At 46.1% G+C, this 17,322-nt stretch overlaps 11 protein-coding genes across 11 annotated transcripts; 6 read left to right on the forward strand and 5 right to left on the reverse strand.

Annotated features, from left to right (window-relative positions):
- Positions 1-494: 494 nt before the first annotated feature.
- BDP1 (transcription initiation factor TFIIIB, Bdp1 subunit) lies at positions 495-1,661 on the forward strand (the record flags this gene model as incomplete). The annotated part of the gene is made up of 1 exon (XM_002507051.1): positions 495-1,661. One exon carries the CDS (start codon positions 495-497, stop codon positions 1,659-1,661), a length of 1,167 nt encoding a protein of 388 aa, XP_002507097.1.
- On the reverse strand, positions 1,245-3,018 carry MICPUN_54958 (hypothetical protein). The gene is made up of 3 exons (XM_002507447.1): positions 2,330-3,018; positions 2,223-2,273; positions 1,245-2,138 (listed from the first exon to the last, which is right to left on the reverse strand). The coding sequence occupies exons 1-3, from the start codon at positions 2,924-2,926 to the stop codon at positions 1,980-1,982; spliced, it is 807 nt and encodes a 268-aa protein (XP_002507493.1). The 5' UTR covers positions 2,927-3,018; the 3' UTR covers positions 1,245-1,979.
- A 1,558-nt stretch (positions 3,019-4,576) lies between these two features.
- TAT (tyrosine aminotransferase) lies at positions 4,577-5,941 on the forward strand (the record flags this gene model as incomplete). Its single annotated transcript, XM_002507052.1, has 1 exon — positions 4,577-5,941. The coding sequence occupies one exon, from the start codon at positions 4,577-4,579 to the stop codon at positions 5,939-5,941; it is 1,365 nt and encodes a 454-aa protein (XP_002507098.1).
- Positions 5,942-5,966: 25 nt separating this feature from the next.
- PANK (pantothenate kinase) lies at positions 5,967-9,074 on the reverse strand (the record flags this gene model as incomplete). The annotated part of the gene is made up of 3 exons (XM_002507448.1): positions 5,967-8,413; positions 8,545-8,770; positions 8,846-9,074. The coding sequence occupies 3 exons, from the start codon at positions 9,072-9,074 to the stop codon at positions 6,046-6,048; spliced, it is 2,823 nt and encodes a 940-aa protein (XP_002507494.1). The 3' UTR covers positions 5,967-6,045.
- A 259-nt stretch (positions 9,075-9,333) lies between these two features.
- MICPUN_54961 (predicted protein) lies at positions 9,334-9,603 on the forward strand (the record flags this gene model as incomplete). The annotated part of the gene is made up of 1 exon (XM_002507053.1): positions 9,334-9,603. The coding sequence occupies one exon, from the start codon at positions 9,334-9,336 to the stop codon at positions 9,598-9,600; it is 267 nt and encodes an 88-aa protein (XP_002507099.1). The 3' UTR covers positions 9,601-9,603.
- A 951-nt stretch (positions 9,604-10,554) lies between these two features.
- XBR1 (antisense non-coding) lies at positions 10,555-11,560 on the reverse strand (the record flags this gene model as incomplete). Its single annotated transcript, XM_002507449.1, has 2 exons — positions 10,555-11,411; positions 11,485-11,560. The coding sequence occupies one exon, from the start codon at positions 11,558-11,560 to the stop codon at positions 11,486-11,488; it is 75 nt and encodes a 24-aa protein (XP_002507495.1). The 3' UTR covers positions 10,555-11,411; position 11,485.
- RBX1 (E3 ubiquitin ligase Rbx1) lies at positions 10,674-11,642 on the forward strand (the record flags this gene model as incomplete). Its single annotated transcript, XM_002507054.1, has 3 exons — positions 10,674-10,709; positions 10,768-10,980; positions 11,037-11,642. The coding sequence occupies 3 exons, from the start codon at positions 10,674-10,676 to the stop codon at positions 11,397-11,399; spliced, it is 612 nt and encodes a 203-aa protein (XP_002507100.1). The 3' UTR covers positions 11,400-11,642.
- A 467-nt stretch (positions 11,643-12,109) lies between these two features.
- Positions 12,110-13,116, forward strand: MICPUN_113393 (transcription initiation factor subunit A). The gene is made up of 5 exons (XM_002507055.1): positions 12,110-12,184; positions 12,250-12,330; positions 12,412-12,570; positions 12,663-12,725; positions 12,781-13,116. The coding sequence occupies exons 1-5, from the start codon at positions 12,137-12,139 to the stop codon at positions 12,928-12,930; spliced, it is 501 nt and encodes a 166-aa protein (XP_002507101.1). The 5' UTR covers positions 12,110-12,136; the 3' UTR covers positions 12,931-13,116.
- TRM112 (methyltransferase-associated protein) lies at positions 12,195-13,846 on the reverse strand. The gene is made up of 5 exons (XM_002507450.1): positions 13,610-13,846; positions 13,471-13,543; positions 13,361-13,416; positions 13,142-13,296; positions 12,195-13,074 (listed from the first exon to the last, which is right to left on the reverse strand). The coding sequence occupies exons 1-5, from the start codon at positions 13,649-13,651 to the stop codon at positions 13,029-13,031; spliced, it is 372 nt and encodes a 123-aa protein (XP_002507496.1). The 5' UTR covers positions 13,652-13,846; the 3' UTR covers positions 12,195-13,028.
- A 446-nt stretch (positions 13,847-14,292) lies between these two features.
- TFB4 (RNA polymerase II transcription factor B subunit 4) lies at positions 14,293-15,640 on the forward strand. Its single transcript, XM_002507056.1, has 2 exons — positions 14,293-14,325; positions 14,423-15,640. The coding sequence occupies exons 1-2, from the start codon at positions 14,304-14,306 to the stop codon at positions 15,274-15,276; spliced, it is 876 nt and encodes a 291-aa protein (XP_002507102.1). The 5' UTR covers positions 14,293-14,303; the 3' UTR covers positions 15,277-15,640.
- MICPUN_113391 (hypothetical protein) lies at positions 15,639-16,383 on the reverse strand (the record flags this gene model as incomplete). The annotated part of the gene is made up of 2 exons (XM_002507451.1): positions 15,639-16,095; positions 16,193-16,383. The coding sequence occupies 2 exons, from the start codon at positions 16,381-16,383 to the stop codon at positions 15,639-15,641; spliced, it is 648 nt and encodes a 215-aa protein (XP_002507497.1).
- Positions 16,384-17,322: the final 939 nt, after the last annotated feature.

The raw sequence follows: 17,322 nt of genomic DNA on the forward strand, positions 1-17,322 counted from the left end.
ATGAAAATTCAGAATACCTGCTGCTTGATTATTGTTGCTTGCTTCGTTCGTATTAATACACTTGGTATTAAGACGATAGGTTTTGACGCCTGCCAAGACAACTCAAAGGAACTCCGGAAAACGTGACGCTCACGTGTACGGCGTAAGCAGAGATGGACCTATCGGCTCTCGAAACATTTGAAAACGGCGGCCATTTCAAGGGTGGGACAGCAAAGTCCGTTTTTCGAATCACCACTTTGTTACACAACTGAACAACGCTCAGGGAAACTTAGACGTAGCTCCTTCGCCCCAAAAGTCTCCCATCGAAAGGTGAGTTCTTCCCAGCACGTGCGCGCCTTCGCGCATGAAAATCCCGCAACTCGCACTGGCTGACCACGACGCTGTCCCGGCACGCTTCATAGCGTCCTCGCTTCTATGCAGAGGAAGTTGCCGTATCCTCAAGCGCGAGCTCGAAAACTCGAACACAGGAAAAACTGCTGGAACGTGATGAAGGAATGCATGTCAACAAAAATAGGGCACGAGAGACTCGGCGACAAGATGCAGCTGATCATTCGAAGAGGCATGCTCAAGGCGATGCTGCTTGTCCTGGCTCATTATCGAATCAGGTGTCGGTAGGCACTACGAGGGAGCAAAATAATCTGAGGCAAGCCTACTCTCGACTGCACGACGGCAAAAGACAAAAAGAAGGCGTGCAGAACGATGAGTCCACTTTACTGCTTCTCGGCTCGGTGCAGTCAGTCAAACATAACGATTTAAACCTTCGCGAACGTAATCGCCCAGCTTCAAAATCTGGCGACAGTGGCAATAGGGGTCCCACCTCAACTCACAATCCACTTTTTGGGAAAGGCACGCCAGCTCATCGTTGGGTTCGAACTGCGAGCACTGTTCGCGGCAATCGTTTGAATGCAACATCGCGGAAAAATGGAGCAGCACCATTTTCAAGTAAAGCGGATTATGACGTGTCCCGCAGCATACGTGACATTATTCGGCAGCGCTCAAGAGAAGAGCGAGTAGCAGAGTCCAAAAATCGCGCAGTGACACGGAGCACAGATACACAACCGAGTCCTGAAAAACGCCAGGCCACTGTTGCACCTTCCCAAGTTGTCGACGGTATCGGGAAAAATGCCAAATACAGCCAAAAGTTGCTTCGCGATGAAAGTAATGTCTGCAACATGGGCGTCGAATCAAACGTTGCAGGATTATCGGATGGAACCTTCCCTGGAGCGCCGCAGGTACGCGTCGTTGACGGCCGAATAGTAGTAAATGAAAAGAGCCTAATAGTAAGTGCTATGGATGAGCGTGCGTCAATACTGCGTGACTTCATACGTGTCGAAGAGAGTGGCAACAAACTCAACTCAGCGACTTATGCGAACTACACGAAGGCAGAGAAATGGACGCGGGAAGATACTGATTTTTTCTATGAAGCACTTCGCCAATTCGGGACGGATTTTTCGTTATTGCAGCGGCTGTTTCCTGGACGGTCTCGCCGGCAGTTAAAGAAGAAGTACTTGGTAGAGGATAAAGTTAATCCGTCACGTATCGAGGCTGCGATAAACGATCTTAAGCCGCGACAGCAGCTTTACAGAAGCCTAATCGACTTGCTGACAGTTCCAGAACAGAATGCGAGCGTTGAGGATGCTCGAGAATTACTGTCGGACTAAGCCGGCTGTGCTCTGCAACAGCGAAAGCGAGGCTGAAGGAAGGTGGTTGATAATTATCGCGATATCATCAAGAACCTCGCACCATTTATCAAAGTGATTACGGTATATCAGAGACGAATGATTTGAACAGTCAACGCTGCCATTCCGCCCATGCCCCTTCTCAGCGGTTCCCTTCAATTAAGATCAGGTCTTCCAATCCAGAGCAAAGTGATTGTTTGTTTTACGCTCCCGGAGAACTAGATTAGGAGAAGGTAAATACTAAACAATGAGAAAGAACGCCGCTTCGATCTCTGCGCTCGCAGAGATCTTCCGACCTTTTCAGAGCGCTCTTCCGATCTGCAAAACCAACCCTTTACCCAAGACTGTCACTATGAAGGTCTGCCAGCTTTCCAAGCTTGCACTTGATACGTGAGATTCTTTGAGCTTGCATAACACCACACGGGCACTTTTTCGGGCTGCTGGTTCTTTGTCAGTGACCTGTTTCAGCATCAAACAATGTATTCAATGTAGGCCGTGAACGGTGGTGGATAATTGTGTTGTGATGCATACAGGATCGCTTACCAGCGCAGCGGCAGTACGCAGTAACTCTGCTCTTGTGATGTGAATACAGGACTGGCAGAAGTGCAAGATGTAAGCGCGTGAGTCAGCAGTTCAAACAGAACGCTTACCTCGGTACCAGGTCGCGTCTCTGATATTGCTTTTCCAACAGTGTCTGCCATGCAGCTTGCGACGACGGCCCTGATCTTACTATTTGGACTTCGGGCTTGGGGCAACAGCACATCAATCAAGATGTTTGTCGAAATTGAAGTCGTCATCGCAGCCAGCGTTCGCTTCGCTTCTTCGATCACGAACTTTTTTTCAAGTGCTGCTTTGCTGAGAAGAGTATTGACGAGCACAGGTAGTCCACCGGGAGCAATTGCGAGCAGGGAGTCTCCATAGGACCTGAAAAAGTCTGCAGTGCAAATTAGTGCCGTCTTACATAATGAACTACGCAAACTATTCATGTGTAAGTTCAAACTGGGAAGTATTTGTTCGAGAGTTCGGGAGAGCTCCTCCGGATGGTGCGCAGCTAGCCGGCGAGCCAACAAAAGTGCATGACACACAGATATCCAGCTCTCAGATTCAAGCAGCGAGGGGATAGATGCGGCGTCGGTCTTGGGCTCTGCACACGGGATCAACTCTTCTGTTCGCACATAGAAGGCCTCGACGTCAACTTGGTCCGGCTCTTGACCAGTGGGCATGTTTACGCCGGGGTGGTAAGCCATGATTCGCCTATAACTGACTGACTTCTGCAGACAATGTGTTTGTGTTGTCGGGAAGTACAGTCACAGATCTGAACAGGAAAGATTCATCAACGCCGCGAGTTTGCCGCTCTGGAGGAAGACAGCTTGGTTTTCTGTGCCCTGGATCGATCGTTTTACTGTTACGAGTAGTATATTGCACTTATTGCTATATATGGTGCAGTCGTTTGAACGTGTTTTATTTGACGGAATTGATTGTTTATTATTATTAATAATATGAATCGAACGAATGAACGAACTAACGAACGAACGAACGAAGGTATTTTTATACCTTCATTCGTATTATTCTTCATTTGCTTGCAAAACTGATGTCCAGCCCAAAAATTTCAGCATCAATTTCCGTGCGATGGTCGTTACTGTTTGCTCTGTGAAAAAGTCGCGAGTACCGAGTACCGCTTTTCAAAATCTCTGGTAAAATTTTCGGGCTGTGTTCAGACATCATCAGTTTTGCGAAGAGTGATATCTTCGTTCGCAGCCAATGATCGAATCTCAGAGATGATAGCAGCTGGAATAGATAGACTATATTGCTTTATGATCTGATCATCAGTTATTATTATCTCGTACGTACAACAGCATTTATCATATTTCGATGAATTCTCCATGCGTTTATCTAATATTTATTTTGTTGAACTTATTATTTAGATAAATATGAACGAATATGAAGGTAATACGTACTGATATTCTGGATTTCAATCAAGTGTGGACAATCGAGTTTATTAAGTTAAGCGCGGCGGAGATAAGTAATTCGCATTTGTATATTTATAGTATATTTATCCATACGATTTTTATTCGTGCGTACGATAGTTAGTCATGTACCATACGATGGCTGTTTGCTTCACTCGTATGACTAATCACCATCCAGGTCGTATTTGTAACTATGTTAAAGCAATATAAATGGACGAGCAACGGGAATTTCATGCATGATTATATATAATCTTACTCGTACGCGTGTTACGGGATTTTTTTTTGCCCCGGGGCAGGAATGGTCATCCTAGAGTTAATTTCCCCGTATAGATCCTGATGCGCGCCACGCGCTGCCAGGAGCGGTTTTTTACATGAGCAAGATGCGCGCTCACGTAGCCGCTGACGCGCGAGTAACAAGCGGCGCGCTGTATCTTTAGGGTCCGCGCCGTGTCCTTAGGGGGTGGGGGTTGGCTTTTCAGGGTTTAGAGTTTAAACAGCCGCGAAGCGGCTCGTCAGCCACTCCCTATACACATCCTGAAGCGCGCCACGCCCAAAAAAAAATCCGAACACAGATCAAAATCTTGCACTGTATCTAGTAGTCTTCCATACGTACGGCCTCGGCTTATCTCGTATATGGGGAATCTTCTGGTTTATTAACTCAAGAAACGAAAATACCTTAACTATCATATAATATCATATATTATAATATAATAATATCATATATAGAGTACGTAGATAGAATAATATCATAGATATGTGATATTAGTTGTGTCCTCCGGTCTATTATTCCACCGACGACCGAAAATGTGTGACGACAAATCGTCAATATAGACAACAAATACCGCGTGGATGCTTTTTCCGCACCTGCTACTCGCTGCCCGCTAGCTGGTGGTATTAGAGGTCGCGGCAGACGTATGATAAATCGCATGCATGAAAGTGAACCCCCTGGTGTCGAAAGCAAATAATCCGATCAGATCGATAGTAGATGACCTTGTCGGCAAGCAGAACCCTGCAAAAGATCTCATTTCTCTCGCACAGGGTGACCCCACCGCCTACGGACACCTGAAGCCTCCCGAAGAAGCAGTTGCTGCAGTCGTTCGCGCGTTTCTTAGTGGCAATCATAACGGATACACCGCGTCGTCCGGTTCGGCAGCATGCCGCGCTGCTATTGCGACGACTCACTCTTGCAAAAATCGCCCCCCCTTGAGCCGTGATGATGTGTTCGTTACAGTTGGTTGTTCAGAAGCCCTTGAACACTGCATCACTGTTCTAGCGGTACCTGGTGCAAACGTGTTACTTCCTCGTCCCGGTTTCCCGCTGTATGAGACATTATGTCAACGACATGGTGTTTCCTTTCGTTTTTACGATCTTTTGCCAGAAACAGGCTGGGAAGTGGACCTCGAGAGTGTCAGGCGTGTCTATGACGATGCAACGGCCGCTTTACTCATCAACAACCCATCAAACCCCTGTGGTGCTGTGTATTCAAGGGATCACCTGAAAGATTTGGTTACACTGGCACAAACTCTTGAGCTGCCGCTAATCGCAGATGAAGTGTACGCAGGCATGACGTTTGGCAAACCTTTCATACCCGTGGCAGAAGTAGCCGGCAAAGTACCGGTCCTTTCGGTGGGTGCTCTCTCGAAGCGATGGTTAGTCCCCGGTTGGCGTTTGGGCTGGTTATGCATCCATGAAATTGGCACAACATTATATGACTCTGGCGTGCGAACAGCGATCAACCGGCTTTGTCAGATATCCTTGGGTCCAAGCACACCTTTGCAAGCTGCCGCCCCACAAATTTTGGCTCTCGATGACAGCATCTGGTTGAGAAATGTGTTGAGGAAGTTAATGAGCGCAGCTGCGTATTCGGCAAAGCGCGTGGCTAGAATACGGGGATTAAGAATCTTATCTCCACCGCAAGGGGCGATGTATGTGCTGGTTCACATAGATCGCCATGCATTTTTGGATTGCCCATCAGACCTTCTATTTGCTGAAAAATTACTTGAAGAAGAGTCAGTTTTGGTTCTGCCGGGGACTTGCTTTAGAGCTCCAGGTTTCGTGCGCATAGTCACCACTGTGCCAGAGCCTGTATTGCAAGCAGCTTGGGACCGTGTCGAGTCTTTTTGTGCGCGAAGATGTACAAGGACACTTCAAATTACAGACACATCTACTTCTTCAGCGAGAGAAGGTCATAGCACGCTCGCGAATCTGCCTCAAGTAGCTTCGTATATCGGAGGTCACGAAGGTTTGCTACTCAGGCCCCCTTCTCAATGTGCCACACAAGAGAATTCTGAATGACAACCACCTTCGTAACTCTAAAGATATTGAAAATGTCCGTTCGATATTCACAGTTTTCCTACATTGAATTCCTTGCCTCGATCCATCAGAGAGCAGTTGAGGTATTACTCACCATCGTCATCACACATCCTTGGCTCAAACATGCAAACACAGTCATAAATCTTTCCCTGAAACAAGCTCTTAGCAAGGCGAGAATTTTTAATCATGGCAAGTTTCAATGTGTCGCAACAGAATTTGGCCTTCCAGTTGGTGTGGACAGCGCGCCCCATTCCTTCCAGTACGATGAGATCAACTCCTCGTGTCGCCTCGCAAAGATCATGTGATACGCGCCGAAAGTCCAGACAAGGAGATCCACTGCCGCTTGCACAAACTGTCAACTTCCCGACGTCATTTGATATGTTTCCAGATTCCTTGCCATGACCCCTAGCGATAGCACTTGATACGATTTCACACATGTGTGCGGCACGCCGCAAAACATCTCGCATCTCATCGGCCGTGACGTCATTGATGGCTGGTAAGGAGTTTGCGACAAGGCACACATCGGTTCCTTGCCGTAGTAGCTCGCGAGCAAAGGGAATAATTCCTAGCACAACATCAGCACCGCTATTATCACAAAAAACCAACGCTTTTTTATACCTGCTATGGTAAACAGATGAGACATCCTGTTGTTGTTGTTTTTCCCCTACTAAAGAAGTAGTCCTTTGCTGATCAATTCCAAGGAGCGCTTCACGAAAATCATCGAAGCAATCTACAGCCCAGGGTCGAGCAATAGAAGACCTCACATTTTTGTATATTTCGAGTATGGTGCCGTTTTTATATAAATCCACGCAGCTCTGACTGCCCCAGTCGAATATGTTACCAGCAAGAACACCTTCAATCAATGCGAGGACTCTTTCTTCTTCGTGCAGGACATCTAAGTCTGCTAGTAAATCGGGTAAAACTGCAAGCGCCGCGGCATTCTCTTGCTGCTTTATTGCAGAGTATACATCCTTGAACCCGAATGCCCGCAGACATTCTTCCCTCATTTCAAGCAGTTCGGAGAGCCCAATCCGACCGTAAGCAGCAGGTTCGTCGCGCAGGCGATCAAGATGCGTTGAGAAAGCAAGGCAAAACGCCTTTGCTCGTTTGTGGGTGTCGCTGCAGCTAACCTTACCAGTGCCTTGGAAAGCACATTCTGAAGCGACTGCCTTTTCCAGTAATCCGGGATTAAGCTTCTGCAGGGTGTCGAGCCAGTATTCACGTTCCTCGCGAAATTCAAGAATATCAATAACATTTGGCTCATACCGCTCAGGCACTTTTAACAGCGGGAACAATTGAAGAGTTGGCACAAGGTGTAGAACTCCTACTTGGAGCCCAGCTTTGCTCAGAAGTTGGTTGCTTCCGTAATCAAGGACAGAGCTCTCTAGCCCCGACTGATCATCAACGAGAAGATCGCAAAATGGACCTTGATCATGGTTCTCAAGGAAAATATTAATGCTTGTGGTATTGACATCCGCTTTGGTTGGCCCAGTTTCCAGGAAGCTTTGTGCCCTCCCAACACCTGGGTGCTTTCGCAGATCTGTACGGGAGCTTGAGATTGACAGACTTTCGCCAGGACCCCACAAATTACAAGCGTTCCCCGCTTTATCCCTCATTTTGGCTTCAAGTCGTTCATCTGAAGACATGGGCATTGAACATTTGATGAATTTTTCAATCCATGCACCTTGCAGCGGCGAGGTCTTCAGTGCTTGCGCTTGCCCATCTTGAAGAAACGCTCCCAATGCACCAAGGAAACCTTCATGACGCAAAAACATGGCTCTTAGATTTCCTTTACTCCAATAATCCACGGCAAAAGAAATCGTGTTCATCGTGTACGCATGCCCTCTGATGAAGTAACCGCCAAAGTATATTCGTTTTAAATCATGTTTAACTGCAGTCATTGTAGCGATGTGAGATATATTGTAGCTGATCATCCGTAACAACGAAAGAGTAATATCCGCTTTATTGTAATCGGTCAAGGACCCACCGTCCATAACGACACGGCCGAATGAGGATGCTATTGTGGTACTAGACAGCCCAACCTTAGCATAGTCTCTGCCACCGTATATGTCTCCGACGAGCATATCCACTTTACTATTATCACCTATAGCGCTGCATGCCAGCATCTGATCGAAATCCCGCATCCCTGTCAGAAGACGGCATAGACCCCAAAACGTCCCACCTCCGATGTTTGTACCACCAACTCTCTCAAATCCATCAGTATCCACCTTAATTATACTAACGCCTGACCCAATATTCACAAGCAGATATGGAAATAAATCATCATCATGCGATCCATCCTTATGCGCGACGTAGTTTTTCCGGCCTTCAGTAAATGTGAAGGCTTCATCTCTGATGGCTTGAAGAAGGAAGTTTGCACCGGCAACCGCGCATTTCATTTCATCTTCCTTTTGAAGTTGGATTCCAAACTGATCGAGAAAAAGCTCAGAATTTCTGCAGTTTGCAGTTGTTGAGGAAGGACACTTAGAAGTAAATGAATAGGAACGCAGTAAAAATTTCAAAAAATGCAGAATGCACATCAAGTCTTGCGTGCCGGGATGGAAAAATCAGGACTACGTACGCACTTAAAGGCACCACCTCCTGTGGCCTTCACAACAGCTTTGCCACCTTCCGCACCAAGATGCAGACGTTTCTGCTCGATAAACCTCACGCACTGCTCTATCTTTGATGCCTCGAACTTACGGAAGTGTAGCCTTCCTCCCCCTATAAAAGAAGGCCTCAAAGAATCAGCCGCCTCATCTTCGGCATCTGGCGAAAAATAAACTAGCTTCACAAGTGAGCCCCCCATGTCTGAGGTCGTTGGAGAGAACAGTTTCAAAGACTTGTGAAAGCAGAAGCGGGTAGGTGAAGTCACACGAGGCTTACCCATCGCGAAGTGGCGCACATCTGAACTTTGCCGTGGAAGAGTTATTGACGGGACTGCCTCACGTTTAGCCTGAGACGCATGCTCGCCACTGCTTTCCGGCTGGCTGGCCTCGCCCGTGGAAATCGCAGCATCCGTAAGGTCCAGCACATTCTTGCTGCGCGGCTTCGATATGGCTGGCACCGTTGCTGTTAAGTGAGCCGTTTCGGGCGGCGCGCCAACGAGTTGCATGCACCTAAGGCCTTTGCGCCCGTTTGGCTCAGTTGTCGGAAAGTTCGAAAAGTTCGAAGCTCGCGGAACGACAGATGTGGACCAGTGGAAACTACATCAATGTTCGAAGGGGTGACAGTTGGCGACAGGAATTTTATTTACATCGAGAATCTCTATCCATAGCTAACACTTAGCTAGCTACGAAGGTATTCTGGATTTCAGCAGGCAGCTGTGGACACCCCGGAGATACTACTACTACTACTACTACGTACATAACCACATGGTTGAGATTTTGTACGGATGCTCCATCGGAACTAAAAGCCCATACAACTACTACTACTACTACTACTACTACTACTACTACTACTACTACTACTACTACTACTACTACTACTACTACTACTACTACTACTACTACTACTACTACTACTACTACTACTACTACTACTACTACTACTACTACTACTACTACTACTACTACTACTACTACTACTACTACTACTACTACTACTACTACTACGACTACTACTACTATTACTACTACTAATAAATCTCCAAAGGTCGAACCGTTAGCGTTCGTGTGTATGTGCCATTGATGGTGTGGTGTAATAGCGTTCGTCCTCTGGGTGGTCGGCATAGCCGCGAGGCATGCAATATGTAAATGTGAATATCCAACCATATTTAAATACCCGTTTATATGAGTAAACATCGTGTGACAACTATAAGAGACGCTGACTCAAGATTCTCGAGCTAAAAATCCAAAAATGGCGACAACTATATGTAACGCTAGACCGTCATTTTTGATTTAATAGTGTCAAAAATGTCGACAATGTATGGAACGAATAGACCTTCGACCTTGATAAACGATACCAGGTGATTGTTACATTTTGGGAGTTTGGGTCGTACCCTCGCTCTCGACCCTCGCCCGCACTCCTCCGCTGCCGCGCGAGCGAGTCTGAGGTTTCTGGTGCGCTCCGCGACGGAGCGAAGGACCTCGCGAGGCGAAATTTCCTTTCAACTCCCTTTCAAACGCTAAGAGTTACCCGATCAAAAATTTCGGGAGCAACCGGGCGGACAAATCTGAAAATTTCCCTGTCGGGGTGTTCACACCTGCCGGAAATCCAGAATACCTGGTATGCAGTTATCATATCGAAGTTAAAAATATGTGATCACGTCTCAAATTTGCGGCAGACCATGTTATTACACGTCTTCGACTCGTTCATGATTTGTCCAATCATTATTGAAACCACGTATGGTTGGATTTTGTACATTATTTTAATCATTTTTGACTATCATATGATAATAAATAAAACTTACCTTCGTACATACGAAGTAATAAGGTATAGAATAGGTGAATTCGTGAGGCACACTGCGCCAAATGAAGTACAGTACACCTTCGGGTAAAAACACACTAAAAGTTTTTAGCAGGTTTTTTGAGAGTTTTTAGCATGCTAAAAATCGCGATTTATTTTCATAGTCTAGCTAGATATATGATTTCAGTAGACGGAGATCGATATTCGGTGAAATTAAAAGTTAGTGTTTCGAAAGCAAAAAAATATTTGCCCAGGATCTATATATGATGCAAAAGTTTGAACAGGCGAGAACAGACTTTCCTTTCCCATGGCGACACATAAGAAAAACTTTGAAGTAAAAAGGGTGAGTGCATATGCATTTCCAACTTAGCATTTCGCGACTCTGAGCTTTCGTGTGACAGTGGAACGCAGTTGCCGTGTGGTCTTGGTCAATTTGCACCGATACTTGCGCTATTTGCCGTAACAGTTTGCATGAACCAAGCATCGAATATCAGGCAAATCCATCTTCAGCGTCAGAAGAAGGTCTGAGCATTGCCTGGGGTAACTGTGGGCATGTTTTCCACCTCGATTGCATATCGAAATGGCTGCGTACCCGAAGCAACTGTCCTCTTTGTGTATGTTTTTTTTGCGCTTCGTCACATTTCCCTCTGACAAGCAATATTTTGCACAGAACAAAGAGTGGGAATTTGCGAAGATCGAAAAGGTACGAATGCATGACATATATTTGTTGGCGGAAGGCCTCGCTTGTATTCACCGATCAATTATTCCGCATATGACCCTAAACACGGATACAACTCCCTGTCATGGGGGGAGATGGATGATAATTTTTTTCAACCTGAAACCAGCAGTGTTTGCCGAAGAATCATATAAAACCAACTCTTCAAAAGCTTGCCCTGCGTACTTTTTCTTGGAGCGTGTAATTTCCTGTTCTCGTCGCTGCCACCCAACCGGTCGAGATAACTTCCCACGAGCAAGTGTAGAATGTTATTGGCACGGGACAAAAAATGGAAAGAGTGGGTTCCCACATGATTGAAATACAGAATACCTTGATTGGTACATACAGGAGTGATGAAGAGCTAAATTAAGCAACGAGAAGGAACTAAAAAATCATATTCCACCTTATATAAATACTTCGTTTCGTTCCTTCGAAGGAACGTTCGAAGGAACGAAGGTACGAACGAAGCAAGACACCATATATGTACCCTCGCTCGCTGGAAATATGGAATACTTTTTAGACTAAAATCCACCTTGTACGTATGAACATATATAGAATACTAAAAATCTGACCGGGCGATAATAGTGTTTCATTTCGATCTGAAAATATCATCTGTGTTACCCTCATACGAATTTGTTTTTTTTGGGCGTGGCGCGCTGGGCAGGATGTGTATAGGGAGTGGCCGACGAGCCGCTTCGCGGCTGTTTCATCTCTACACCCTGAAAACCCAACCCCAACGCCCTAAAGACATGGCGCGGACCCTAAAGATACAGCGTGCCGCTTGTTACTCGCGCGTCAGCGGCTAAATGAGCGCGCATCTTGCTCAGGTGAAAAACCGCTCCTGGCAGCGCGTGGCACGCATCAGGATCTATACGGGGAAATTAACTCAATGATGACCATTCCCGCCCCGGGGCCAAAAAAAAACATTCACGTGAAAATATCTCGATTTTCATACGGATATATTTTCATAACTGCCTTCTTTGTTCGGAAGAGGTTCGTGGAACACTTTTTTCTCCCAGACCCGCGAGACACCAAACTTGTCGACAGTTCTAGGCATGGGGGATATCGCCAACGAAGCTGCGGACGCCTTCAGTACGCAAATTGTGTGTAATGATGAAGACCGCTAATTAGCATAAGATGAAAGTACTTTACGCTTTATTTGTCATAGAAAGTTTTTCATGGAAGGCGGGCTCACTCAGTGCACGAGGCGACTGACGCCGTGCAAGCTATTCCAAGACATAGCTTGCGAGTAGGTGCTTTCCTGGCGGCATCCGATATACATGATTGCGGCTTCCGATATACATGATTTACTTACGATTGTCAAAACCAGGAGCTTCTTCTGAAGGCTGCCCCGGGCGAAGATATTGAACCCGCCGTTGAAGACTTCTTGCTTGATCTAGCCGATGACTTCATTGATAGTGTCACTTCGTTCGCTTGCAAGTTGGCCGCCCACAGAAGATCTGACACTGTGGAGATGGGTGACATCATGGAAGGGACCGTTCCTGAATGACTCCTTCGACGATCACAGTGATAACTTAAGGGTTAACACGGCGCTATCATCGTATCGCACCCTAAGCAAAGGTACATCTTAAAAGGTCGTGGGACATATCTGTTTCTGGGCTCGGGGTTGACGGCAGCATCAAGGTTTGTTACAACTTTCTTGCCAACTCAATCTTGTTATAAGCGCACCTCTAAATAGGAAACGCGGGATCCGAATAACATTTGTGGAATGCACAATAGTCGGATGATGGACATGCGGCAAGCAATTGCATCGTCGCTGTCTCAAGAAGACATGTTGAAAGAAAAAGAAGTTGAAGCTTCAAAAGGACTCCCAGCTTTGTCGCGTTGACCGCGACTGGAAAATTTCTGCATGCTATCAAATCATTATTCCAGTACTTGTTCTGATATTTTCGCAAGGCCGATGAGCGCAATAATCGTTACTAGTCGTTAGCAGACTTCATCTTCGTTCAGGAGCATGTTTGGTATCCCCTTCCTGAGGAGAAGTTTTTTTAAATTGAGTTTAGTGGGCTAGGCTGTGCGAGTCGACAAATTATACGTACGTAATTGGAAAGCGCCTTCCGGTATCAGGGCATATCAAGTAGCCTTCCTTAACGTGCACCTCCATCAGAGCGTGGTGATATTTGCGCAGCATGGAGTCATCGCACTTATCGAGATCCGGGGGTAGCTCTGGTAGGTTTGGGACACCCAAACTGTCCTGCACGTCGCGAAAAAGTTCTCACTTTCCGAAACCGTCTCTGGAGGGAAGTGAAGGGCCTTACCGCAGCTTCGCGAAATGCTATCCAGTTAATTTTCCTGAGAGTTGCAAGGAGAAAAGCTGTTTCCCACTAAAGGTTAACCCGGTTCGCAATTTCTTCTTGTAGAGCGTCACCTTTGTTGAAAGCCGTTTCGTGCTCTTCTTGAACAAAAACGTGTATTTTTAGAGGAAAGCCAGTTTTTGCGCCCTGTTGTTAACGAGGGAATTCACTAGAAGTCGAGATCACTCCCCAAATGTTAGAACTCAATCATGCCTTCACGTTAGAGGCGAGCAAGTTGTGCGTCAGGAGACGCATGATGGAACCCGTCCAGGAAAACAGATGCCTCGGACTTTAGACCGAACCCTGCTCCTTCGCATAATACACAAATAATACCAGTACCTGAGAACAATAACGAACGAAGGATAAAAGTTAGAGATAGATATTCGACCGAACGAGGGAACGAGGGAACGGAGGAAAGACATGCATATCTTCGTTCGTATAGCTGCAATCCATACGAACGAAGGTATATACCTTCCCGTTATATAGACTATGTTTACCTTGCTTCTTTATTTGTTTGGTATTCCATATCCATTATTGCTCCACTATCGTTGATCTGATGAAAAATATAGATACCTTCATTCGGAAAATTAGAAGAAAGGGTGACGTCATAAATTTAATTGAATCCAGAATACCATAGAATACCGAACGAACGAAGGTATTTTTATGATGTGATAACAAACAAAGTAAGGTATTAAGAAATACTATATTTATTTATTCAATATTAACATGTATTTACAGTTGTATTTACCATATGACTATCATATTTATTTAGATTATAGACATCCAGCATAGACTATGAATAGACCATCAAAGAATAGATAGTCTACCTCATATCTAAGTGTTATCTACGAAGCGAGGTAAAATATTTTGCCAGCTACTCGTCTCGGCAGTTATCAGGTATTTTTGAATGCTGGGCGTTAGAGGCTCAGGTAACTCTCTTCCAGGCGACATGAACTCACATACTACGCAAAGCTCCCTCTTGACTTCGATCCGCCTAACTTTCATAACTCGTTTTTGTGCGCGCAGGTACTTCTTCGGCCCTTGTCATCCTCGTCGAGACTTCGATAGATGAAAACTCAGATGGGGAGCGAATGGAAGGAACAAGCTCAGACGATGGACTCGGAATCATGCACACTTTGCGAGACCTAGTTCTGTTCATATCATGCTATCTCGCTCTGAATCTTCAGAATGACCTGGTTGTTCTTGCTTTACACAACGGCGATTGTCACTATCTTTACGAGTCCCCTAAATCGAAATTGAGAAGGGGCGTTCGCGTTCAACCGCCCGTGAGTGATGTGTGCAAAGAAATCATTACACGGATATTTCGTATCTCCTCTTCACCACTCCAAAGTCCATCCGGAGATGCTTCATCCAGCGGCTCTGAATCTCCTTTGGCAGCCGGGCTTTCAATGGCTTTATGTCACATCCAGCGGCTTGGAACAGGAAGCTTCAGGGGTTTACGTCGCATATTTTGCCTACTGAGGTCACCGGTATCTCAACGTCAGTACATCCCCATGATGAATGTCATATTTGCAGCTCAGCAAGCGTTCGTCACTATCGACTCATACTCTCTCTGCGATATGCATTCTGACATTCTCGAGCAAGCTGCGAACATGACGAATGGTTTGCATCGCAAGTTGCAAAAAGATGGGGAGCTTGGGCAACATCTTTTGACTTTCTCTTCGTGGTCGCAAACTTGCCGCCATTCTTTACTTCCTGGAAAGCAATGCGGTGTGGACTTCAAAACATTTTGTTTTTGCCATAAGAAGACTCTACAGCGCGGCTTTGTATGTTCGGCATGCTTAAGTATATCATGTGTCGCTTTGAAAACTGGGGGTGACTGTATGACCTGCGCGGCTAACTTTGACACGTGTAGCTGACCATGTTCAGGTGGTGTAACCTCGACAGGAAAGGCGAGCTAAGTTTGTGCGTACTGGGCTGTCGCCGGGGTCTACGAACAAAGTCGAAACGCCGGTATCAAGATAGTCTGGCTTCTTCCGTTCTAAGGAAAGGGCTTACCGATCTGCATTTAAAGTCATGACCACGCGGTTGCTGCTCCTTCCAAGGCTAGAAGTGATTTGGTTGCAGAATGGACGTTTCAAAGACCAACCCCCAAAGCTTAAACTGCTGCACCGATCTCAAGGGAAGACAACATCACGATCCTATCATAGCATGATTATCATCGCGATTACAAACAAACAGCTAACACACTTATGAATATGATCCAATTGGGTGTTACTTCTCAATCCGCTGAATTTTTGCTTCCAAGGATATTCTTAACCGTGTTGGCTGCACTCTGCCAACCTTCGGCCATCTTCTGAGCAGGCATCCGGGTCTCGTCCTCAGGTGGGATAACGAAAACACTCTCAGCAGGAGGGTTGAACATGCTCGAGGGATTCTTCTTGTCTAGAATCATGAACCCGTACTCAAGTTCTTTGGCAGCCTTCAGCATTGGCATACGGCGACACATTTCCTGAAGTTGGTCTGCATCTTTGTAGATCGCTTGACCGATGTTGTTCGTAAGGGACTTTTTGGCCATGTCTCGGGAGAGGTTACTGTCCAGACCTTTCACAAGAGTGTTTGCCGTGGAGCCACCGGTTACCACATTCAATGGAAACCATGCCTTGAAACCTTTCTTCGATCGAACGTAGATAACAAACTGCTCATTGTCAGGATCAACTGGTGGCATAAATTTTTCCCTGGATAAGAAAGGAGAAGTGAGAGCTGCACGCGGTAAAATGTGGAAAAGGAAACGAATGTGACCTGATCCGGGAAGAGATCGCATCGTAAACTTACACAGAAGGCTGTCCTCCTGGGCGCTGCGATTTTCCGGCACGACGACCGCCGCCCTTGCCTTTCGCTGTGACCTGCAGGCTTGGGCTCCTGGTCGATCGTTTCGCCAACCTGATTGCCTTCTGGCTCAGGCGAAGCCTCCCGAGTGGATGCGCTTTGACAGCAATAGTTCCGAGGCCAAAAGTAGTCGGCATCCGAATCGTCTCCGTTCAACAAATTTCGCACGAGCTATGGAACACTACACGTTACGGCGAGTTAGTAGAGGAAAGATAAAATGAATTTCCTCGAGGGTTTCCCCTTCGTATCATCATTTACGAAACGTCATGCTAAAAGTGTCACACCCTAATGAAATTCAGATAGAAGAATACCAAGGCTTTTACGCTTTTTTCATTAGGGTGTGACACTTTTAGCATGACTTTTAAAATGGAATACCTTCGTAAAACACTTGCTTGCTTAATTAAAAATGTGACTTCGTCACTGGCGTTCCTCGTCCAAAATTAAATACAGATAATGATCCGTAGGTGCCTCCCTGTGAGACTGATGAACAAGGAACGTTCGGTTCCGGGAGGCTGATTTGGGACGAGTCTCGATGAAGCTTCGGTGAAGCCTCGGTGAAAGACGCATTGAGAAGGGCTACTTATCCATGGTTTGAAGCTGAATTTTCATCGATACATCGGTCAACTTCGACGTCTACCATCGCCTCATCAGACGTAGCTAAGGCGCAACGTCGTTTCGTGCGACGCAAACTCGTCAACACCAATGCGCGCTCCTGACGATGTCGTCCTCCAATTTTGGCGCCGAACAGCGTATTGGTGAGCCGCTCACCGCGCTCGCCGTCCTGACTGGGCCTGACTAGGCGCCCTAAGGAAAAAAACACCCGCGACCCAATTTTAGTATGATACCTTCGAAGGTAATATCATATGATAGATAGTATCATATTTAATATGATATTGATATGATATTATGATATCATAGTGTTAATAGTTCTGCTGGTTGATAGTAAAATTCTCGACCATGAGGTTTAGTCAAAAGTCAACGAGTCAACGAAATCAACGAGTCAACGATATAGGGAGTATGGTCTATTCCGAAATTTGGCGAAAACTCTCCATCACTCACACAGCATAGCTAAATAA

This window comes from Micromonas commoda, chromosome 1, assembly GCF_000090985.2.
Source record: "Micromonas commoda chromosome 1, complete sequence".
Classification (NCBI taxonomy): Eukaryota; Viridiplantae; Chlorophyta; class Mamiellophyceae; order Mamiellales; family Mamiellaceae; genus Micromonas; species Micromonas commoda.